Raw genomic sequence first — 24515 nt, forward strand, 5'->3', positions numbered from 1 at the left:
ACACAGCCAAGGGGCTCCCTTGCCCTCTGATCTGCCACTGCCTCTGGGCTTGCTCCATCTTCCCAAACACAGAAGCCCTAAATGGGCCTTCGCCTCACCTGAACGCCTGGGCTCACAGGAACGGGGTACATCATGTTGGGTGCAAAACAAACAGGCTGGGTGTACACCGGAGCAGGCTGCTGGTGGCCCACCATGGACGGGCTGGGCTGGGCTTGCGGACGGGGAGATGTTGGCGTGGTAGAAGGTTTGGGCTGCCAAAGACAGGGGAGGGGGAGAACAAGACGACCACTCCAGAAGCTCATCAGGCAGTCCCGACAACGCCCTGTGCGGACGCAGAGCGCCAAGGCCTGGGGGCAAATTCTTCCTCCCATTCAATAGGGCAGGGAGCCAGAAATGCCTAGTCGGCTTTTATGGAACCGGAAGACTCGGATGGTTTTGCTCCACAGAGAAATCTTTGGGGAATCCCCCCCCACCCCCAGAAGGAGAAACTGCTTTCGCTATGGAACAGGGTGGGGGGGCTTAAGGCTCACCTGAGCAAAAGACCGAGGGTTGAACTCCTTTGCATTGGGGTTCAGCGTTGACTTTCTTACTTGTCTAGGGGAACAAAACACAGAGACACATAAAAATACGAGGCGGCGGCACATCGGCCTGTTTTGGAGCCTGGCGCTGCAAATCTCACCGCACAGTTTCCTCTTCCTCTGCTGAAACTAAATATTCCACCAGAGAAAGGAAACAGAGCCTTGGCAAAAAAGGCAGGATGTAAAATAAATAGAATAAAACACGGCCAGGACGTAAGGCGGAAGGAGAGAGAAATCACGGGCTGATTTTTGCGGGGGTGGGGTGGGGGGTGTCCTCTCTGGTCCACAACAGCAGGAGACAGAGCAGAACTCCCCCTAGTGGGCATGCCAAGCAACAAGCCCTGCCATGCCAGGCTCCACCCACTCAATGCTCTGCTCCCCCAGAGGGGCCACAGGCACTTTCCAAACCCGCGCGCCCGTCCGCTGAAGCACGGACGGCCCTCTGAAGAGGCGCAGAACAGAATGGGGAGGATCAGCTGGGCAAAAAGGATGCGCCCCTCCCATTCGGAACTGAGGGGTCCTTTAGAGATGTATTACATGCCCCGGTGGGCACGGGCAACCGCAAGGCACAACTGGGCCAGTGTAAGGCAGCATCACTCACTCAGTGGCATCCTTTTTCTCCTCTTTGTCCTCCTTCTCCTGCTTTGCTCCAGGGCCGGAAGTCTGGACGCCCTGCGAGGTCACCTCCGGCCCTGCCTTCTGCTCGGCCAGGCTGCTGGCGGGCGAAACGCTGGGGCTGTCTGGGGTGCTGCTCCCACTGGCTAAGGGGGTGGCACCGCTGCCGGCTTCGGCTACTGAGTCTTTAGCAACGGGGTCCGTCTTCTCCTTGGGGACCTCCCTGGATTTTTCACCATCTCTGTTTTTACTTAGCAGCTGCTCCACCATTTCTGGGGTAGAACTGGATTGTAACTGGGGGAAAGAGAGAGAGGGGAAAAGGGGGGTTCACCTCCTAATCGGGGGCTTAATGGAGAGGAGGCATGGTGCTCTTCAACTGTGGTACAGGAAGTTCTCTCTGCGAATCACGTTCGGAAAGAAAATGCCCTGATTTCTAGCGTGGTCAGAACGCTACGGTACATACGAAGGTGCAAGGGCTGCTTATCCGCATTCAATGCGGCTCTCGCTCTCTCTTTAAAAGAGTAGGTGCTTGGGAGACAATTCTTCCTCACAGAAGTGCAGCATTCGATGACTTCTTCACTTAATGTTTTTTGGTTTTAGGGTACGTACGATCCCAGACAGAAACGTACAATGTTCTTCTAAACGCACATCCTTCTACAAATGCCTTCATCAGAAAGCTGTGACTGCTGGCCGTGCTTTGTGGAGAAACTCCCGAAATCTCTTTATATATGAGAAGTGGCCCAAAGTAGGACTAAGTGTACAGGTAGTCCTCGCTTAATGACCACAAGTTGGACCGGAATTTCCGTTGCTACGCAAAGCAGCCATTAAGCAAATCGATTTTACGACTTTTTCTGTGGTGGCTGTTAAGCGAATCACAGCGGCCATTAACCGAACCATGTGGTTGTTAAGTGACTCACGTGCCCCCCCCCCATTGATTTTGCTTGCCAGAAGCCGCTGGGAAGGTTGAAAATGGAGATCACGTGACCACAAGACATGGTTGACAGTCATAAATGCGAACCAGTTGTCAAGGGCCCAAATCATGATCACGTGATGGTGGGGCTGCTGTGATGGTCATAAGTGTGAGGACCAATCGCAAGTCGGTTCTCCAACACCGTCATAAGTCCAAACCATCACTAAACGAATGGTCATTAAGTGAGGACTACTTGTAAAGCACTCCATTACACAGTCCTTTAAAATGCCTCCGAAAATAAGCATCTCCTAGCAAGTGGAAATTTTAAGACCCCTCAACAATTAAGCCTTAGGGTTAAGTAGTTTTTGATGTGAATTTAAACTCACGTTATAATTTTCCCCTCTCTAAAGCAAAGAAGCTTATCAGCTCCCTGACCAGCTTCCCCCCATTTCATATCCTCCCTTTCAAGATCTCTTTCCCCAAGACCTAGACTCGGCGTTTCTGGAAAGCTTCACACCTTTACGAAAGGGCTGCAGAGAAACGGAATGGAAGTCTTAGTAGCAAAAGAGCCAAGATCCTCACCCTAAAGTCGTTCTTGAATTTCTTCAAATCGTCAATCTGCTTTCTGTGTTCTAGAACTGCTGGGGAAACTCCTGTTGGAGCAAACATACCAGTTACCAACTGAGAGCAGAGGACCAGGAAACCGGTTAGGGTCGGGGCAACTTTCTGCAGAGTTTTCTGTGAGCACCTTGGCACGTCGGCTCAGACCGCGAGGGAATCGCTGACGCTTTGGGACAGAGGATGTACAAATCCCATCCTGTGCCGAGAAATGCAGGCACTCTCAAGCGGGAGAAGCGAAAACTAATGGGCTGGATCCCAAACTGTCAGGCTCAGAGCAGACTCGTGGGACGTAAGCGGCCGGGACAAATTCCACGTCTCACTGGTTCCCCTGGGTCTGAAGCCGGTGTGTTTAGGCTGGGAAATCCGCATTTGAAAGGAACGTCAGGCCACTTTGGGGGGGGATTCAAAGGGGGGTCTGGAAATTCAAAAGAGCAATGCCGAGTTTCCGCACTAAGTACTGACACTTTCCGGAAATTACTCTCCGCTACTGCAACGTTCCCAAAATGCCAACGGATGTGGCGGTGTGTCTTATCCCTGCAGGCCATTCACCTACCGCTGCACCCGTCTAGAGTCCAGAGAGACAGCAAATGGTAGTGGTTGGCAAGAGCGCCCCCGCTGCCGTCCCGCACCAACCTTTAGCGAGATCTTACCTTTGCCTTCGGGCTTGCTAAAACTAGGAGACATTTCGCTTGGCTTGAGATGTTCCTTGGCTGCAGCCGGGGAGGAACTCTGCCTCTGCTCGTAGAGCCCGGAATCTTTTGCTGGGAAGGAAAGCCGGGGTCGCCTCAGCTGGGCAAGCCGAAAAGCCTGCCTGAGTCTTCCACGCACCGCGTTCTGCCAACCCTCGGCAGCAACCCGCGGGCAGGAAGAGGGAGGGGGAACTAGGAGATGTTCGTGCAGCTTAAAAGTCTGCAAACCTGAGACACCAACTAAATACCGCTCCGTCTACTTCCTACGCTAGAGGAAAAGACAGCACCCTCGGCCCAGAGACGGAGCATCTGCCTAATGTTAACGCTCCTCCAGAAAACCAGTAAGCACGCTTAACGTACAGTACTAAAAAGAGGGGATGCACCCCGATTCCTCCTGCCCAGAGCAGCGTTCAATTGCCGCGTGGCTCTGCATTTTCAGCCGGGCACAGCCCAGGGGAAGGCTGGAAACAAACAAGGCGCCCTTTACCTTCGGCAGAGGGGGTGCCCGCTCGGTTGGAAGCAGGACTGGCAGGTGTAGGAGAGGCTGCCGGGACCGGTGTGGCTGCAAACTCCGCCGGAGCAGCGCCCGCCTGGGGGGAAGACGAGGCTGGGCCAGGAGGCACCCCTCCCCCACTGCTCTGCCTTGGAGACCGGGGCCTGTGGGCCTTGGGAGACGACCTGGTGACTGGAAGAGAAGAGAAGACACATTGCCACGATGCAGATGTTCCCCAGCTGTTATGAGCCACTATGACCTATTCAAAGGGGAAAAATACCCCTCAGCCCAGCCCAGGAACTTCCTCAGAGATACACAATGCAGCCACCAGTATTTCCTGCGACACTCATTCATTCATTCATTCATTCATTCATTCATTCATTCATTCATTCATTCATTCATTATGTTTATCAAATTTTTATCACCGTCCATCTCCCCCCACAAGGAGGGACTATTGGTTCTTCGACAGCCTTCTTCAACCTGGCACTCTTGGGGAGGGGGGCTGCACCTCCCAGAATTCCCAGCCATCCTGGCCAAAGGATTCCCGACTACAAAGCGCCATGTGCGTGCACGGTGTCTTTGTGATGGGGGGGTTAGTCCTGCTTACTGCCTTCCCCCAGGCGGACAGTCTTCCCCGCTGCTGATGGCTCTGTCGGCCGCCAGGTGGAAGGAGGCTGGTTGGGGAGCGCAGGGACGCTCGGCCCAGGGTGCTCCCAGCAGGACTTTTCTACTGCGCACCAAGCTTCACTTACCCCCCATGACCACCGAGGACCACGTCCCACCTGAGGAGCCGCCTCGGGCCGAGGACGGGGAGCTGGCTTCACCGGGCACGTTGTGGGAGACGAACTCCAAGCCGCTTGAAATCACGCCCCGCCCCGCTGAGACTCTGTGGCCTCGAGGGTGCCGCTGCGCCTTCGGAGACATCCGGGGGGGCCCTGGAAAAAGCACACAGCCCCTACCCTGTGAATACCGCGCAGGAGCCCCCTTCACCCTCAGCTGCGCTCCACCGGCGCCACTGCGCTTTGGCTACTCTGCCGTGTGAGGTTCCACTGGGTTTAAAGCAAGCGTCTTCCTGCCTGCCTTTATTTATACGGCTCTTCGGGAATCCGCAAAACGGAATGATGACGTGGGACAGAAGCCCCCGGCAGTGCCGCTTCTCTTCAGGGGCACGCGTTAAAACCGGAGATAGGCACACGAGCCTCGATTTCAAGGGCCCATCAAATCTTGCTAAGGCATCCCCCAAGTCCAAACCAGATTGGGATTGGGTTCTCTAGTCCTTCTGGTGGCAGAGAAGCCAGGGAATGTAACAGAAGGAAAGACCGAGCTACGGAAGCCAAACCCCCAGCTTCAGTTTACTGTTTCCCACTATACCATTTTCTAAATCCCTGCGTGGAGGCATTCTCCAAATCCTTCCACAGTATTTTAGCATGACTGTAACAGTCATTCCCTACATCTAACACGGATCATATCCAACAGCCTGCCATTCCAAAACTTAAGTTTAGCTGCCCTTTAGTTCTCTCAATTTGGCCCACGATGCTTCACTGCTGAACAAGCCTCCCTTCTCCAAAGACGCGTTACAGATTATTCAACTCAGCTAAACAGACTTTTAAAAATCACCGTGACTTTAAAGGGAACACAGAGGCCCCACAAAATCCCACCTAATTCTAACTCTTCTGCCAGAAAACAATGGTCTTCAAAGGGGCTTTGCTGGGACTAAAATTGGAAGAGGAAGTTTCTGATGAATGTGCAAATATGAAAGAAGGGAGTTTCTTTGGGGGGGGCAAGCCATCTATCCACAGTCACTTTGTGAGAACAGAGAGACACGAAATTCTCACCTGGGGGTCAGAAACTCACCCTTCCAGTCCCCAGATCTTCTCCTGACCGGCAAACCATCTCCCTCCCCCAAAAGAACATTCAACATCCCACTTCACAAATCCATTTATTGGATCTCAGAGTCTTCTATGCCCCCTTCCAGAACAACCCCCCCCTGGGGTGGTACTTAGGAGAAAAGATTGGTGAATGCAAGGTTTTCAGTTTACACACATCTGAATGTGCCATCCATTCCAGTTAAAAGCAAGGGATCCCTGAGGATGGCTTATGGCAATGGGCAGCTAAGGCTTGACCCTTCTCCTTGTTAACGAGGGAACGGGGGAGAGCTTGTGACCTTGCAGCCACCAACAACAACCAAAGACGTTGCGTCTTCGTGGGCTTTGCAACACCACGGGTGGTGCGGCTCCTTCTCCCAGCCTGAGAAAGGGGCCTCGTTCCAGCTTGTTTTGGGCGAGGCCCGCCCTGAGAGGAAACCAACTGGGCACAGAGCAGCTGGATCATCCAAGCAAACCAGCTCTCCTGCAACAGTCCAAATTACAGGCTCGGCTCTTAACCGCAACTCACAGGAAGGAAGGGAAAATAAAACACAAAGACAAACGAAAACTCATGAACAAACAAAATTGTGGTATTTGTACCTTCTGAAGACATGCGTTTAGGCAGAGAAGAGACAGGAGCTGGAGAGCCATGAGCGGAGGGGTGAGACGGGGGCCTGGAGGACCGCGAGGGGGGCCTGGAGGGCGGCCTTGTAGGGGTGGCTGCCCGAGGAGGAACAGAGGTGGGGCCTGACTGGTAGCGAGAAGGTGGGCGAGAGGAAGGAGATGGGCAAGGCGATGGCCAGGGAACACCTGACAGAACAAATGATATGAAGGAAAGCATAAAAACTAAAGAAAAAAAATCATGGGGAAAAAAAAACAGGGTGGGGGGAAAGTAAAAATGACAAAAATGGTTTCTCATATACTTTTCGTTTTTAACCCCCTGGGGATTTCTGCAAGCTCACGCGGGGAACTAAACTTGGGAAACGTCATTCTGATCTCCCAGGACGTCGGCTCACAGCAAGGCCGCCGTCCATCCAGCTGGGGTTCCCACCAGTGGGCTGAATCCAAGGGCTACCAACTCCCTTGCAGAAGAGACTGCGGAGTCCAGATCAGCTGGCCTGCCCCATCCTCTGGACTCCACTTCCCTCATCTGATGTTCTGGAGATGCCCTCAAGGGTGGGAAGAAACGCCCGGGGGACAGCAAATCCTCCACTCTTCAGAAGAAAGAGGCTTTGTTATACCCCACACCAGTGTTTCTCAACCTCAGCAACTTTAAGATGTATGGACTTCAACTCCCAGAATTCCCCAGCCAGCCATGCATGGCTGGCTGGGGAATTCTGGGAGTTGAAGTCCACACATCTTAAAGTTGCTGAGGTTGAGAAACACTGCCCTACATATTACTTGGTCCCACGTACTGAGTGGTGGAGGCAGAAGCAAGCAGATCAGGGGGCATTTCTTTAAATAGGCAGCGCTCCCTGACTGCTGGATCTATGCCTTCCACACGTAGAGACAAGGGAGAAGACCAGAAACCCCCTTCTCTCACGCATGGTGTTCGGCATCTGACGTTCACTTTCACGGTGCCCTTTCAACAATGAAGCCAGTGGCCTCAGCAGGTTGTCTAGAGGGCACTGTTTTCAAACCCAAACCAGCTTCTCCTTGAAAAAATGCAGGATCCCCCCTCTGCTCCACCGTATCAAAAGCCCCAAGGCTCCATTCGTCTGAACTGGGCCCTGAAGTCCTCCAGGTCCTGCTGGAGAGGGAAGGGCATGGTCTTGTGGCTGAAGTTCTTCTGATGCTTCACAAATCCAACACAACTGGGGGGGTGGGGGGGTGTTGGCCACTGGCAGTGCAAGCTGACCTTCCCCTTCACTTACCTGCATCACTGCACAACCTAATCACCGCCCCCCCCCAAATCTGACATCATTCTTTGCTTCTCAAGAAACGCATATTCTGCTCCAGGACTCCAGACCCTCGCCCCCACCCCCTAGGACATTAAAAAGGGCCACGCTATCTCAGTGGACCATGCCTTAATGTTTTTTCTTGGGAGAGGGCAGGAGGTAAAATCAGGCGCTGGGCATTCATGGTGGGGGGATCAGAAATGGCCAAGCTGCAGAGAAGATGGATCTGCTTTCTCTTCCACCAGAGCCACCCATGGCCCAGCACTTTGTCAGGGAGCAACCAGAAAGATTTGCTGGCTACCAGTCCCACCAGCCCCTAATGTCAAGAGCTCTGAATGAGTTCCAGACTCAGCTTAGAGAGGGGGCGAGCACCCTCCACAATGAGTCTCTGTGCATGGGTGCAGATCCACCCCGGGAACTTTAAGCTCTGTTTCCGCTAAGGGATTCCTCGGCTTCTCCCACAGGGACACAGAGGTGGCAGTCTCCCCAAAGGCTGGCCCCGACGTCACTGGGGATACTTGCCTCCGTTAACAATTCTCTGGTCTGGCCCCGTGTTGAGGCTGTAGTCTGACGGGTGAGGCCCAGGTCTTGACATGGTGGGGCCCGATCCGGACGGGCCGGCCCTTGGCGAATTCTGCCTCCCGGTGCCCCAGGAAAGGACATCTCGATTCCGCTGACTGGGCGGGATGTACTTGTTCTCCCTGAAAAGGGTGGGGGAGAGGACAGACGTGCCATTTAAGCCCTCCCCCCACAATGAAAAAAGAAACTCGGGCGCCCGCCTTCCTCAAGGACAGGGCGTAAGAGGCAGGACCGCGATGGCGGACTGTTCCAGGCGGAGGAAATGCGCCATTATTACAACAAGCACGACGCAACCAGCTTCCACTCATCGCACCACTTGCAGATCCAATTAGGCCACCGAGGGGCCTTTGCCAGCAACGACAACTGGGGTGCGGGGAGCCCCCAGCCATTTCAGGGGTTAGGAGAAAGCAGCAGAGTGAACCGTCTGGGATTTAACTCAGCCGCGGTTTCTACAACCCTTAACAGCTGATCAGACCGTAACCGCCTCCCCCCGGCAAGCTTTCCCCGTTGCCGTACCTGGGGGCTGCCACGTGGCCCTCTCGCTCGGCAGCATTTCTCTGAACCGCGGTGTATTTTTCTTCTTCAGAGCGGTCGTCGTTTTCCAGAGCCGCCCGAGCCTTGAACTGGGAGCTGGATTCGATTTCTTCCGCTAACTGGGTCGCTCTAGCTTCCCGCTTTAAATAATCTTCTGAATTATCTCTTTCCAGGGGTACCCTGAAACAAGGGGGAGACACAAGGTGAGTCATCTGTGACCCGGAGTTCGTACCAGGAAAGAAATATGTATTTCCACAGATTATACGCATTACGGTAAACTCCGGAGGAACTTGCTGATGATAATACAATAGTTTAATTGGGTCTGCCCACGCTGTCTGTTAAAAACAAAAACCACCGCTCCTCCGGCCCAGATCCACCCGGTGAGGTGTGCTTGCGCTGGGTTTATTACAGACACTGAGGAGCTGGGGGCCAATCCAGAACGCAGAGCATGCAAACGCCGCATGCATTTGCTTCGGGCCAGGCAAGCTCATCTGCAAGATGCTGACAGGAAAAATCAGGATTTATTACTTAGGAGTCAGACAGAAAAACTGACTGTATTTTAGGAGCCTCCTCACCAAAGGGAACTTCGCGCCATTTTATTTTGAGTTCTGGGAAGGCGGAGGGGTGTGCGCACATGCGTACGCGAAAGATACAATTGTAGAACATTCAGTCTAGGCCAGGTTTTCTCAACCTTAGCCGTTCTAAGATGGGTGGACTTCAACTCCCAGAATTCCCCAGCCAGCAAGGCTGGCTGGGGAATTCTGGGAGTTGAAGTCCACCCATCTTAAAATGGCTGGTCCAGGCTAAAACCTTGATGCATGCGGGTGAAACCCACGCAGTCCATCGCAACATACGTGTAGGAAGACAAACTGCTGTCATACGTCGACACCACCCCGTAGTTTTCTTCGTTGTATCGAAACATATCGTTGGGATCCCATCCATTGGACTAGAAGCCAAAAAAAAAAAAGGAAAAAAAAAGTCTGGTTTTAAAATGGCACAGGGGGAAAATAAGGGTCTTCCCACATTCAAAGGTTTAAAGGCTCTCTGAAGAACTGCCTTTCTAAAACTCTCAAAGTGGGGAATGGGCCTTATCAAGAGCTGCTGCTATTGCAGTCGGGCGTGGGAAGAGCAGGGAACCTTCACCCCCCTGAAGCTTGTCCCATCTCACTTCGATAAAAGAGGTGGGCTTTTTTGCCCCGGTGGCAAAAGGGAATCCCTGCTGCTGACCAGCTGGAAACGTTTTGCTGGCCTCAGGTTGCGGAAACGGGCGGCCGATGTAATTTCTTAGCAAAACGCTGACAGAAAAATCCCTTTCATTAAGCTTTACCGGGGGGGGGCACATCTTCTCTTTCGGAAGCCGGGGGGGGGGGGGCAAACGTTTGCTCAGCTGGAAACGTGCAGCTTAACCTACACGGCTACAAAAATCAACCAGCTCTTTGTTCGGACTCCATGCCCATCTTTCCTTATGAAATGCTACACACAATGTGACGATGGAAGGAAACCCTCGCAGAAGGAGAGAGATCCTCGGGCAACGCATCGAGGGTTTGGCTCACCCCCCACCCCGCCCTGATGATCTGAATGAACAGTGCACGGGGGGGTGGGGGGGTTCCCTCACAGTAAATAGTTTGGACCTAAAGAAGAATGGAACAATCCCAAGAACTCCGCTGACCGAGAGCTTTGATTCAGGCACCAAAGGAGAGGGGAGATATGGAAGTCCATGCAGCACCTTTGTGCTTCCTGTTCCCTTAATACAAAACTCAGTTAACCAAGTTATCAAGTCACTAAACAGAAGTCCTTTTACAGCCAAAGGGATTTAAAAAAACCATTTTCTAAGCAGGCTGCACCAACCTCAACAGACTCTGTGTTTGCCTCTCAGCAGATTTTCCCTTCAAGAGGGACATTTCCACCACTCAAAGGGCTATTTTATTCAAGCCATGCTGGACAAGAAGTTGAGTGGGGGGGCAGGCAATCCTTCATCAGAGGCAATTCTCTTTCTGGAAACAATGGGTGTAAACCCCTAAAAGAATCCTACCCCCTCTGAAACTCAAGCCAAGCCACGAGATGCTTACAACATCCGTTTCTAATGCTTCCAGGTCGTCTGCCGAAGCACCTTCTCCCCCATCCCACGGCTCAAGGTCCTTCTCCTTGTGTTCACCGTTAACTTTAGCACTGATGGCAGAATCCGTAAAAGCATCTGTAATTGAAGGAAATAATGCTTGAAAATATCGTCTCCTGGAACACGCTCCACCGTTCTGCAAGTTACAGCTACGAATCCTATGCATGCTGAGTCAGAGGCGAGCCCTCTTAAATTTAGGAGGACCTGAAAGGAAATGGAACAGCAGCCTAGAACGAAGTCCTAACAACTAGGTCACAAGCAGGACCCCCAGGACTTCCACAAGCTACCAGATGCATGGTATTTGAAGATAAAAAAAAGAAGAACGAGAACTGGGTCATCTGAGCTATGAGGAAGACATCGTCATCGCCATCCCTGCCTAACGTCAGAAACCTTTTCAGTATCGCCCTTCTTTTTTTCAGAAAGAAGGAATTTAGAGTCCAGGGATGACTAGTTCCTGATGCCACAGCCGAATAATCTTCTTCCCCATTTCCCGACTGAAGCCTTGTGCTTCACTCTTCAACGGCAGAGCTGCCGGTACCCTGCGCTTCCTGTTCTCAGAATTCAATTAGTCATGGCAGCGAGAAGTGCCTCGATCAATTGTGAAAAATCAGAAGGCCCTCACAAGTCCATGCATTTGACCCACGGACCGAAAAACATGATTTCTTTCTGCACGAGAGCTCCTCTCGGACTCACCTGGCATGCAGCTACGTCTCTGCCCCCTCAAAGATACCGGATCCTCAGGAATTCCTTTGTAACTCAAAGGAGCTTCCGGTTAAACCAGTCCAAGAAAGTCTTAGCAGTTACTTAGTAGACACTTAGGCTTACCAAACTTCATTCCTCCCTTGGAAGAGCCACTCAGCTACTTGGGCACCAGCAGGGAAACTAATTCGCTTCTACCAGACAGACCAGGACCGACTTAAAAGATCTCCAGAAGTTCTGCAGCACCTCAACAAGGATTTCCAACTTCCAATCATTTAAAAGCAGCAGAAAGTTGGGGGAACCAGGAGAAGGGGGACCCATGACCCTGGAATCAGATCTGTTTTAATTCTAAGTAGGTGACATTTGCTTCAGGCTCCCTTTAACAGATCGTGGTATTCTGGCCAATTAAGGCCAACAGAGCAATCATCGTTATTTTACAAGAGGATCTAATTTTAGAAAAAATTCAAATACGTTAAAAAAAAAACCTCATCCCATACCTCTCTGTGCATAACTGGAGTCCATGTCCTTAAAGTGCACCATAACAAAATCTGAAGACTTGAACAGGATGCTCTCTATTATGTCTTCTTGTTTGGGCCCCAGACTGGATTCGGCCATTTTTCGATGAGCAGCATCGAGCACTAAATCACACTGAAAGACACAGGGAACAGGATCGGGCAAAGCCTCCTGGCAAGCGTGATGGGAATGCTTCACGGAGCAAAAACGGTAACAAGCAACGTTTTATCCCAAGAGTGAAATGTCAAGAGATGGGTGTATTTCCCTCAATGGTCAGCAGCTGGACAAATCAGTGTGCATTATCAGGAGAAGCTGCAGACGGACGTTTGAGAGCCCGCTCAGGACTCAAGTCCCCTATGCCTCACACCCTCAGCCTCTGGATTCTCCTCTCCTCAGCATTAATAAGGGTTTCGAGTTAGATGCTAACATAGCTAATTCACACCAGGGTACCTTGTATCACCTCAGACCTGGCTTGGGTTCACACATCACTAAGCCAGAAAATGGCTGGTTTGTTTGGGGCTTAATGTATTATATGACCCCTGTCACTGTTGATTGCGTACTATGATTTATAGCGTAATGCCCATTCTCTTTTATTCAATAAGCTGTGGTTAAAACATGCCATGGCGTTTATATTTAGCTTAGAAAGCATCTGGTTTGGTAATGGGGATAGAAAACAGTAGCGCTGCAAAGGAAGAACATTTCCCTTGAATGGATGAATAGGCATAACTCAAAACTTTTGAGCAGGAATACGGTTCCCAGATGTTAAGCCTGTATAAAACTAAAGTCTAGAGTGGTGTTCCTCAACCTTGGCCACTTTAAGATGTGCGGACTTCAACTCCCAGAATGGCTGGCTGGGGAATTCTGGGAGTTGAAGTCCGCACATCTTAAAGTGGCCAAGGTTGAGAAACACCGCTCTAGAGCAATGAAATCGTAGGGGTTTAAGGTCCAGCAATTTATTTTTGTTTCATGTGATTTTATTCCTATCCCACCTTTCCTCCACGAATCAAGGTGGCACACATAAGCATCCAATCTTCCCGTTTTTCCTCCCCCAAGGTGATGACGCATGTCCGGTTGAGAGAGAATGACTGCCCAGAAATTACTGCGAGTTTCTGCGGCTGGGAAGGGGCTTGATCCAGGTTCTTTCCAGTTCTAGTCCAACCCTACATGACCATAAGACCCACCAGAAACCATAATCCCCAGCCAGAAGAGTTAAATCAGTCTGATTGGTTCGTGCAAGGAGAGGGAAAAAAGGAAAACGCGTTTACCTTAGAGCTGTATGTTTTAAAAACTCCTTCATATATATTTCCGTTTTTCACTTGTACTTCACATTTTGATCCCTGCAGGTAAAAAAGGAGGGAAGTGGGCAATAGAAGAGGCATTAGCAGGAAGGCTCATTCTAAGCCTGGGAGACATACAGGACAAGGTCTAAACTCCCCATCCTTCTCTAGCATCTGAGTGTCCTTTCTTAATTTTTTTCATGCCCCTGTCCTCTCCTAAAAGGCCTGGCCCTGAGAAACAGCCTCCCCACCACCTGGGCAATACAAAATGACACCCCCGGCTTAACAGAATCTCCCCAGGGTCTGAGCTCATTAATTTATTACTCCGCAAGGCAAAAGAATTGAAGCAGAATCAAAGCAATCCAAAATAAAGGGCCAAACAACACCTAAAGCGTCAGAACAGCCAAGAAAAACAAGAGAACAGAATGTACAATAAAATTGAGGTTTTAAAAAGGACTGAATGGGAGCTGGACCCTGCACTTCTCCACTGCCGGATCCAACATTACTCCGAGTCCTACAACGTGCTGATTTGTTCAACAGCGCTTCAAAAGAGACACTCAGCCTCACGTCTTTTGCTCTAAAACCTAAGTTCACTCCGACAGGGACACAACGCAGAAGCCGGGAGCTCCCAACTCCTTCCCCCTTTTCTTCTCTGCAATAGCAAACTAACTTGAGAGGAATCACTTTTTGCTCCCCACTGGCTGCAGCATCTCAGCTTCCATCGTGCATCAGAAAAGCAAACTCAAAAAAGGCAAGTACTTTGTAAGCCTCAAAATAAAGGAGGGGTGCACGTAAGCATACTTAAGAGAAAGGGTCCCTCCCCCCCAAAAAACCAGTACTTGCTACATTATTTAGAAGTTTCCATTTATAAGTGACGCATCTTCAAGGAAAAAGCAGCCATAACTTACGACGACGGACGTGAGTATGTGAACCATTCGCATGTTTGCATATATGCCTTGAAAAGGGATCTGAAAGGAGAGAAAGAGCGTAGTAGTACGCATCAGAGCACAACTGCACACACCACACAAACACACAAGATTGGCAACAAGCTCCGGGTTGGGAGCAGCGGATTCGACGCCAGGAGGAAATCTGGAGGGGCGCCGGCTGGGGAAGACCGTGAGCACGGATCCTCCAAACGGCCCTAGAGAAGTTCCCTGAGAAATCCCTGGAAACGTGCTCCAGGAACTTATGTCCATGGGTTGCCCTTCCGCTCTCCAGTAGCCACAACTCCTAAAGTCCAGGCGCACCGCAGGGAGACAAGGATCCAGCAACCTGTCCCTGCCCGCTCTCAGAGCTTCACCACAACCTCAACGGGACTACGGCCCTCTGTGGGGGGGGACATGGGGACAGGCCTCCCAGTCCAGGGAACTCCACACGAACGCACATTCCAAGCCCCTGATCCTCGTCCCCGCAGGCTGGGCAAAGAGGAGACGTCACCCATCGAGTTGCTTTTGGTGGGCCTGCACACGCGTCCTTGTCGCGGCGCCAGAGCTTCTACACCGGGACCGTCTTCCATTTTTCCTTGGACGTTACTCGTGTGTGCCAGAGAGGAAGAAGAGCGGAAACTCCATCCTAACGTGTTCGCCGTGTGAGCGGCTGGGCTTCTCCTCTGGCTGGATGTGATCCAGGCTACTCTGCTGGATGTGGCCCACCCTGCTTACACTGAGGTGGCCTGGGTTTGTGACATCACCGATTGATAGGCTGGGGAAACTATTCAGTGAGGGTACAGCCTGGCTAAAATATGACCTTGGGCTGCTGTAGCTCATGAACTGACAAAATCTGCGCTGGGCATTCCGGCCCTTAGCTGCAGCAGGGCACGTGTGGGTTTGGGTGGCCCCATGTGAGCAGAAGGGGGTGCATGATGGAGGACAAAGCATATTGCCACATTAAGGGCGTTGGGGGAGAGTCCCTACACCCAACTGCTTCCTGGGGCAAAGGTCAAGCCAATGTGGGGCCCTGCAGACTTTACAAGGGGTCTAACTACAGAGAGTCCTAGATCCACACCAACTACATTAGAGGGGGGCCTCATCAACCTAACAGAGAGAAACCGTCTTTCTCCAACATGTGTTCCTCAGCTGTATCTTGGAGTTCCCAACAAGTGTCATCGCAGATATTAAAAAGCAGAAAAGGCCTAAGCCACCATGGTGATTCAGAACATCGAGAAAAAAACCTCCAGAAACTCCAGAGGTGTAACAATATACATCTAGGCTCCTTAAAACGAAGGCCATGGCAAGAGACATCAAAAATCCATGGAGGACAAATGATGTCTGAAACAATAATTGATGTTTCACTAGAGTAACAATCTCTGGAAATATCTCCGTGTGACAACTGGAAGGCACGGTTTGGGTGCCTTCCACACACATGGGCATTTTGACATTACCTGGGATGAGGTATGTACTCTAGCAGGCGGTTCTCATTGCTCCAAACAATAAAACACCTTGCACTTTGACTTTCGTAAGAATCGATCAAGCAACATGCATCAAAGAAGCTAACAGGAAAAACGACAAGATGTACTTACTGGTGGTTGAGGAGGCCCTTTGCCACTGCTGCGTCCTCTGAAATTAATTTAAAAAAAAAAGTATGAGATGGGAGCAGACTGAAGAACCACGACTGCTGAAATTGTAACTTCACCTCAGGAATAAGGCGGCCCACTTCAAGGAATACCAAAACCCAGGACTTTTAAAGACAGGAGGTTAACATGAGTATGTTCTTACAAATCAAACACTGGTGCAGACTTAGTACGGATTAAGCTAAGACTTCTGCCAAGAGAGCATGCTTGCCGTTTTATCCATTTTCTTAAAACATTTCTTAAAAAGTTGCCGGTCATCATTAAAAGTTGATGTGACTCCTAGCCATTTTCAGTTCTCTCCAACTTACGAGCAGGGAGAAAGAATAAATGACCATTTAAACATATGACACAAAATAGCGTGCTGCATGAAGAGCAACGCCTGGTTCCAAGGGTGTTGTGGAACCAATTTCAACATAATAAAACTGAAGGTTTCCTCACTGGAACTTGAAGATGAAACCTACACCATCCTGGTCATGATGGGCTGATGATCTGGTTGCGCAGCACCACAAACCACCTGCGTAGCTTTAGGAACCTAAAAACATTCAATAAATCCTTCCAGGGCTTTTTTTCTGCAGAACAAGAGCCTAAATGCTAAATGCAAACAAGTTGGGCTTTGCAGATAACCCACCGCTTTCTTAAAACACCTCTCAAATTCCCTGCCGTTCTCCATGCACCAGGAACAAGCAACCGAGACACTCCCCGTTTGCCGGACAACAATGCTCAGCATTCATCACCACCGGCCAGGTTTCCTAGGAATGCTGGGAAGTGTAGTCCAGCCGCCCCAGGAATGTGGCACCCACAACATACTTTTCAACTTCCTTTGGTTGGAATATGCAACAGGAGCAAGTCAAACACGTAAAATCTTCAGCTGTTTTCCTAATGCAATTCCCCCATCCCCACCCCAAATGTATGGATTTCTACAACATGACAGAGCAGGGAGAGTAGACATTTTGGAGTCATTTTTCCCAAGTAATTAAATGCTTAAGCTTATTTCTCCCCGTATAAAAGTCTCTTGCTATTTGATAACCAATGTAATACTTAAAGCGTGTTAATTAACTGCGCACATTCTCTTTTAATTCACTTTCCCTACTTCTCCCTTAGGGACCTCCTCAGCTATCCAAGCTTGAGAACTCCACCTTCCTTGTTCCTTTAGGGTCCTACGGCCTGGAAAGCTACGCGAACCGCGACAAAATCCCTCGCGTGCCCATCTCCCAAACCTTTAAAAGGTGCACGCTTATCAAGCTAAAAAATTAACTGAGCTTTGGTTAGGAGCACAAATAGGAACGGCTAAGTAAATGTCAGTGCACACAGAAGACACGCCACACAGGGTAACCCTCCAGGTCCTCCTTTTGCATTACAGCCTCAGATGGCGCTCATGAAATGCAGGAGCAAAACACTCAAATTTCAGTCATGTGACTTGGAGCCCTTGTTCGGCATTTGAAGGGGGGAATGGTAGTGGTTCCCCTCCGGAGGCCTCCTGCTCCCACTGCCATTCTTTAAACCTCCCTCAAATACCCCAAATGGGCAAAAACCACCAACCAAATGCCAACCGCCTATGAGGGATGCCTCTGCCAGGGGTGCGGGAGGTCAGCCCGGACATTGGTGGCAGCTTCCAAGCAGGATCCAATGGATTCCTGGGAGCTTCACTCTTGCAATGGTTCTCGTTTGCTCTTAGGTAGCAGTTCCTTCCACTCCAGGATTTTCAAGGGCTTCTCAGCACGTCTGAAGAGCCCCCAGCTTGTGTTTGGGCAGAGCAGATCACGGATCAGGGAACGGAGGTGCCCAGCCGTGATCTCTTGCCTTGCAGACATCCACACGCCAGACAGACCAGCTAACTCTCCTATCAGGAAAGTCACAGAAAACACCTCCAGAAGGGAAAGCCGGCAGCCCCCCAAGTGGATCCAGAGGATCCTTACAAGTTGAAGACTTGCCGTTATCGTAGGGACATACAGCCGACGCGCCACAGGAGCCAGAGGGGCTCTCCATAACATGGCTGTCAAAGACAAGCTTCAAAGGTGAAAGGCGTCTTTTGTGCTGAGCATCACCAAGTGCCCTCCTCTTCCCTCGGAGCAAATCACAACCCATAGGAAAAAGAACAGGGCATGTTCCTGGGCCGGCCGCCAAACCTTCCCTTGTATTCGGGAGGGACGCTAACCTCAGCCACTGGGAAGCCAGCCCTGCTTTGATCCGAGCAGAGCGCAAAAGAAGATGGAGGAACCACCCCTGGTCCTTGGCACGGGGACCCCTAAGTTTGTCGCGTGTTCCAAACTACCTGCAACCAAAATGCCAGAGAAGCCAGCACCCACAATCCTTCCAAGCAGACTCCTTTCTCACCACAGCGATACTCACTCGCTGGGAACCCAACCAACTGGGCTGCTAAATTCGCAGCACCGTGGACAAAACGTGTAAGCCGAGAAAGTCATCGGTGCACAGGCAGAAGGTACAGAAGAGGTGGCTCATCCTTCCTCTTTTAAAAAAAAAAATCTGCCAATGGTTTTGCTTACAAGCATTGAGATGTAAAACTTCTGTCCTCGTGAATCGGCTTCAAGTTACTTTTGATCTGCTTGGCTTATTGGAGGAGCTGGTAGGCTCAGACCGCTTCAATTACCCCTCGGCATGGACAGCCTTCCCTGGCGCTGGAGGAGACTCTGCCCTACGTTTGCAAAGGGTCTGAACCCAGAGGCAGACCCGAGGCTGCCTGTAGGTGCACAACGCTCGCCCGAGCTACCTGTGCCGCAGCTCGTTTGCGCTCTAAACACTGTAAACCGATTTCTGTGTAAACAGAAGGGAAGCTAGGAATTTGCACCCTGACGTTTCTAGCGGGGGGGGGAGCCAAGGACATCATAAAACAGGAGTTTTGTTGAAACTGTAGGAGGAGAGCGAGATTGATCTACAGTAGCAAAACAAAAAACAAAAAACCAAACCCAGAGGATTCTGGTAGCGCCTTTTCCGATGAACAAACATTATTAAAAGGCATAAGTTTTTGGGCTCTGTATGCAGCTCACGAAAAGCTCCTGCCTTTTCATAAAATCCGTTTGTTGGGAAAGGTGCTACGAACCCTCTTTTGAGTAAACATTTACAGAAATCCCCCCAACAGAGGCTGGTTCTCTTTTAAGTTCCAGGTGCGCGGCGGAACTGTTCATTTCATCAAACGTTCAGGCTGCTTTCAAATCCAGCCTCCTTGTTTTTCCTGTTTTGTCCCAGCTTTGCTGTGCAAAAAACGACCACGATGAATTGGTTCTACCAGGCTAACCTTTTTTCACCAGCCCCAAGCCTCATCTACAGATGCCAAATGGGTTCCCTCCCTTTACGGCTCTTGGGCCCCAAACAGGCCACGGAGGTTGTCCGCCCCCTTTTCACGTCTTTCCAGGACTTGGGCGTTCTAGCTGCAAACCCTTTCCTGAAATTTATTTGTTCTGAAATCTTTCTCCAAATTCATGATTACACAGCTCCTTGGTAAAAGTGAGGTCTTTTACTTGACGAGTATTCTTGCAGACTAGAGGAAGGAATACTTCTGACGGTGGAACAAGGATGGTTGGGATTCTGTGGAGATCAATCCCTGTGCACCGGACAGACAGAGAGAATTGCCATCTAGCATACAGTTTCTTATCTGCTGAGCCATTAAACCGTCCTTGGACCTTCCTGTCCTTTTGTCCCCGGGAAAAGGATCCGTAATCTTTGAGGGGATGTGGATAGACATTTCCCATGGCAGACCCAAGAAACGGTGGATGGACCGCATTAAGGAGGACGTGGAATGCGTGAACGTCACCCCTGAAGATGCCTTGGATCGAGTCAAATGGAGACGGATATGCCAACAAGTGGACTCTGCCATAGTGCGGGAATAATGCTAGGAAGAAGAAGAATCTTTGAGGGGATGTCAAAAAACTACACAGAAGCCAGCCCTTCTGTCCCTCGCCCATCACTTTGTCTTCTGCACTTTCAGGAAATTGGGGGGACTGAAAATAGTTTGACTATTTATCTCTCCTCGCAATCAAGACCGAACGCATCAGCTTTCCATGAAGTTCAGAAGCTTTCCGAACATGACCATATAGGCAGACGTACAATTATACACACATGTGCTTCTAACCAGAATAATGACAACAGAAATTGAAGCTCTGTTGTTAAGCACCAACGTACCTTTAAAAACTTAAAAATGCACAACAGAAGTGGGGAATCAATTATAAGACGGGAAGAATTCCCTTGACAAGCCTATTTCAACTTAGGCACAGGTTAGCTTGATGTGTGCTGCAAGATACCTACTCAGCTCTCTCCTAAAGGGAATTGTCTTAGACAAAGCCACATCGCTGAGCCACGTCTCAGGGTGTCCTTCAGATGGATTCCATTTCCACCTGGCTGAAGGAGACACCAGTGGGACCCCAACCCAACTGGGAAGTAATGGAGTATTTCCAAGCCGTCCCTAGAACTGCCAGACACAGGACCAAGGTCCCAGGCAGGCTGATTACCAAAGATCCACACTCCTTCCCCAAAGCGTTGACGCTGTCTCTCCGCAGGCCAAGGAGCTCCACATGGCCCGCAGCACCAGGAGATCCAAGGTCAAGCTGAGTTTGAAACTGGGGGGAATGTCTTCCCAGTGCAGAGTCCCACCTTCAAAAGGGCGGAAATCTATGCTCCATTCAGAAATGCTGGGAAACCTTGTACTTTATGCTGTATGTGAAGGGGCTACCCTCCTTGGGCCCTTGCCATGCAGCAGGAACAGTGTGCTGAATCCCTTCTGTGCCCATTCACTCACCTAGTTGGCATTCCCACTCTGTCTTTGGCTACCAGGCTAAGGTTGAAATACACAAGGGATTTATGTACTCCCCGGTCACTCTAAGTGACACGGAGAGAACAAAGCTCTTGGCCAAGGGACAGCAGGCGAGCTGGCCTGCTGATTTACAAGGAGGCGCTCATGGATCCGTCTCTGCTAATACGCTTACGTAGAAAGTGGCTCTGCACAAGAAAGATGGGTGAATTCTCGCAAATATCCCTGCTGCCAAAAACTCTCCTCTAGCAGGGGAACTTAGGATATTCCCAACCAACGTTTTGGTAAAAATGTCAACAGGACAAGCAGCTATTCCCATACCTGACCAAGCTCATCTCTGGTTTCTTCAGATTTTGCTTTGAAAGTCTGAAGAGGATGGATTTAGTCACATTTAAAATACGACAGCCGGCCTCCTGTTCCACTTCGGCCGGGGCACCGTATACCATAAATTAATCCTACAGTAGTGCGTAACTAGAAAAGGTGTTTGGGTTTAGGATCGTTTCATCCGCCCTCTCCACGCAAAAGCAAACAGGCTACAGCAGCGATCCATCTGCAGTAAAACAGAGGTGCGGGACAGGCTTCTTTGAGACACCCAACTCCGCTTAGGGCGGCTTAGTCCTCTCTACCTGCACCGTTTCCAGCCTTGGGAGGGACAACTTTCCACTTCCCCTTTTCACCTGGAAGCCCCCACGGGGGAGACCCCCAGCACCCAAGCAGCGTGGCGCAAACGCCACAACCTCTGAGTTGCCTCCACAGGCCGTGAAAAAATTCGCGGGGCACCAGACCGGCCCGAGACCTGCCCGCCTCTCCCGCCGCCTCCCCGCGCTCAAGGCTTGGGGCGTTCAGGAGCGGATCCGCTACGGTTTTCGGCGGCCCCGCGCTGATGTCGAAGGACGGTCGCCGCCGGGGCCGGGTCGCGTCGGCCGGGAGCGCCGGTCCTCCGCCAGAGAGCCCCGGCGCCGCCGCCCCCGCCGCTCCCCCCGCGCAGGGGGAGACCCAGGCCGCCCCCCGCGCCGGGAGAGGCCCGCTCTGGCGTGGGGACGGCTGGCTGTGCCCGGCGGGCCTGGGCCGCTGCTCGGGGCGGGGGCCGGGCGGGAAGGGGGTCCCCGCGGCGCCCGAAGGCCGCGGAGGTGCCCTCTGCCCGGCGGGCCCGGCTCCCTCGCCGGCCTTGAAGGGCAGCGGCCGCCGCCTCCCCCGCCCGGCCTCCCGCCTCCTCCAGGCCGGCGCCCGGGCAGCGGGTCCACCCAGAGGCCGCCTCGCCGGGCCGGCCTTGCCACCGCAGCCCCCGGACTCGGCCGAGCGGGGCAGGGCCGGGAGAGGGAGGCCTCCGGCCGGCCGGCCGGCGGACGTGCGGGCGGCGGCGCCCCGACCAGCCGGGCCGCGAGAGCGTCCCGGGGAAGGCCGGGCGCCCCGACCCTCCGGCCGGCCTCTCCCCTCCGCCCCTCGGAAGGCCGCCTCGGCCCGGCGGGAGATCACCACGCGGCCCCCTCGAGCCCCCGCGGCCTGCCCGGCCTGCCCGGCCCGCCCGGCGCTCCCCTCCTCCAGGGGCCGCGGGGACCCCCTTCGCGGCCGCTCCCAGCCGCGGATGCGGCGGCCCGCGGGGCAGCGCAGCGCAGGGCCGGGCAGGCGGGTCGCGGGCGCTTCTCCCCCCGCCCCGCCACCGGGGGTCGCCGCCGGCCGGCCGGCAGCAAGGGCTCCGCTCCGTCCCCGTCCCCGACCCCATCCCGGACCCACCTGCCCAGCGTCGGCCGCCCGCCCGCGCCCGCGCCCGCGCCCGGCCCGCCCTGCGCCTTGCGGCCGCCCGGCGAGGGCTGCGGCTGGGCCGGGGGCGCCCCCGGGGCCGGCGAGGGCGGCGGGGGCGGCGAGGGCGGCGCGGGCTGCGGCGACGGCTTCAGCGCCATGGCGCGGCGGCAGCGGCAGCGGCGGCGGCGGCGGCGGCGGCGAACCGGCAACCAGCGCGAGGCCCGGCGGAGGGATCCGGCCGCGGGGCGGAGCGGGCGGCGCGGCGGCGGCGGCGGCGGCGGCTCCCCCAGGCGGGACCGCGGCTGCCTTCCCTGCGCGCCGAGCGAGCCCCGGAACCGCTTCCCTGCTCGCGGCGCGCGCGCTCCCGGCTCCCCCGCGCGGCGTCGAGCCGGGCGGAGCGGGCAGCCCCGGACCACGTGCAGAGTGGAGCCGGGCGGGGAGCGGCCCGTCCGGGTCCCTCGCCCCCCCAGGCTCCCCGGGCGCGGATGCCCCCGAGCACGGAGGGGCCCGTCTTCCCCCCCCCGCTCTAAGGAGCCCCGACCTGGCCGGCTTCCGCCCTCCCAGGCCGCCCCGAAGCCGGGGAGCGACCGGGGGGGGCAGGTTGGAGACCGCGGGGCAGGCGGCGTCCCCCGCTCCTCTCTCGGGGGGCGTCGGGAGCCCTTCCCAGCCCCCGCCAGTTTAACCAGTCGGCCCCTGGTGCGGTGGCGGAGAAGGGGAGGGGGCCGGCTCGCGCCTGCCATTCATTGCCGAGGGGGCTTGATTCAGCCTTGTCGCGGGGGGGGAACCCGGCCCTGTTGAGGGGCGGCTTGCCGAACAAGCCACGGTTCACACGACACGCGAGCCGCAGTCCATGCTCCTCAACCTCAGCGGGGGCTGGTTCCTGTTCCCGAGCGGCTACATGGCGGCTTCGAAGGCCGAGAGCCGGTTCAACAAGACACAGCCCTGGCCGATCTCCAGTCGGGGGGTTTCATCATGGCGGGGGCGAATCTTTGTTAAAGAATTACCCTCTTTGGCAAAACAGGGTGGGTGGCACCAGTCGTGGGTTAAAATGCCAGCCTGGCTCATTCCACGGGCGGGGACGGTCCTGCCTGGCAAAGCAGCGAACCGAAAATTGTGTTCGAAAGGAACAGGAGGTTCCTGCCAAAATGCACATTTTTTTCCCCAAAGAGATTGGAGGAACAAACGCTCTTATCCCTCAAATCTGCAAAGAGCACTGGGAAATGGCTGTGGCAAGTCTAAAAGCAAAATACGTAAATTATTGTATGTATATGCATGCATTGTGGGTGTGCACACATACACACACCTATGCCATCCATCTAGGCCAGTGCTTCTCAACCTCAGCAACTTTAAGACCTGTGGACTTCAACTCCCAGAATTCTCCAGCCAGGAGAATTCTGGGAGTTGAAGTCCACCCATCTTAAAGTTCCCACGGAAACGCTGATCTAGGCAGTTACAGTTTTAACTTATCTGGAGGACAGCACCACGATGGAAAAGTTGCAGGAAAGCAACATTTTGGGTCAAAGAGTTCGCAGAAAAAAAAAGTTTCTTTTCCCCATTCTTTGTAAGTGTCACTGAGTTTGCTTCCTGGAACGAGGGAAGAGTCTTTAAATATCCAGTGAGGTGGTATCTTTGTTATGACAAAAGGGGGGGGGGGGAGAAGATGAAACTTCCAATTCCTCAAAACTCATTCACAAACTGAATGTTCAGCAAAATCGGGGGCCAGGTCTCTGGATATTTTTGTAGCTGCAAAATCTGCACTGGGGGCAACCTAGTTGGATTAAGCTGAAGATTTCAAGCGGGGTGGTGCAAGGAAAGACCCCCAGCCTTCAGAAGACGGGACAGATGGGCATTAGAAAAATAAAACGGTCCTGCCTCCAGGGAGTTTGCGGATTCTGACTCGCTGTGCAAAGATTGAGAGAGAAAGTTTTGTTTTTGCAACCCCCTGCAGTGTAAGACCCTTAAGATAAAACCTAAGGATCTTAGATACTTAAGGTGATACCCCCCACCCCCAAATCAACATCAGTTGTTGACAGGACAATCAGAGTTGCAAGGGG

At 52.9% G+C, this 24515-nt stretch overlaps 1 protein-coding gene across 5 annotated transcripts in view; it reads right to left on the minus strand.

Moving 5' to 3' along the window:
- Positions 1-22528, minus strand: part of ATXN2 (ataxin 2) — a 31561-nt gene extending 9033 nt beyond the window's left edge. For 2 of the 5 annotated variants that reach the window (XM_063315425.1, XM_063315420.1), the window contains exons 1-17: positions 22453-22528; positions 15906-15942; positions 14296-14355; positions 13376-13447; positions 12095-12245; positions 10852-10976; positions 9637-9728; positions 8765-8962; positions 8192-8370; positions 6372-6581; positions 4659-4841; positions 3901-4098; positions 3375-3485; positions 2686-2756; positions 1180-1487; positions 531-594; positions 99-251 (exon numbers count right to left, since the gene is read on the minus strand). In XM_063315425.1, the coding sequence (XP_063171495.1) occupies positions 99-251; positions 531-594; positions 1180-1487; positions 2686-2756; positions 3375-3485; positions 3901-4098; positions 4659-4841; positions 6372-6581; positions 8192-8370; positions 8765-8962; positions 9637-9728; positions 10852-10976; positions 12095-12245; positions 13376-13447; positions 14296-14328 (2148 nt within the window). In that variant the 5' untranslated portion in view covers positions 14329-14355; positions 15906-15942; positions 22453-22528. Of the gene's footprint in view, positions 1-98; positions 252-530; positions 595-1179; positions 1488-2685; positions 2757-3374; positions 3486-3900; positions 4099-4658; positions 4842-6371; positions 6582-8191; positions 8371-8764; positions 8963-9636; positions 9729-10851; positions 10977-12094; positions 12246-13375; positions 13448-14295; positions 14356-15905; positions 16394-22452 lie in introns of those variants that run through there. The other 3 variants (XM_063315424.1, XM_063315422.1, XM_063315421.1) reach the window with 2 other exon arrangements.
- Between the last annotated feature and the right edge of the window lie 1987 nt (positions 22529-24515).

This window comes from Candoia aspera, chromosome 15, assembly GCF_035149785.1.
Source record: "Candoia aspera isolate rCanAsp1 chromosome 15, rCanAsp1.hap2, whole genome shotgun sequence".
In the NCBI taxonomy this organism is placed as follows: Eukaryota; Metazoa; Chordata; class Lepidosauria; order Squamata; family Boidae; genus Candoia; species Candoia aspera.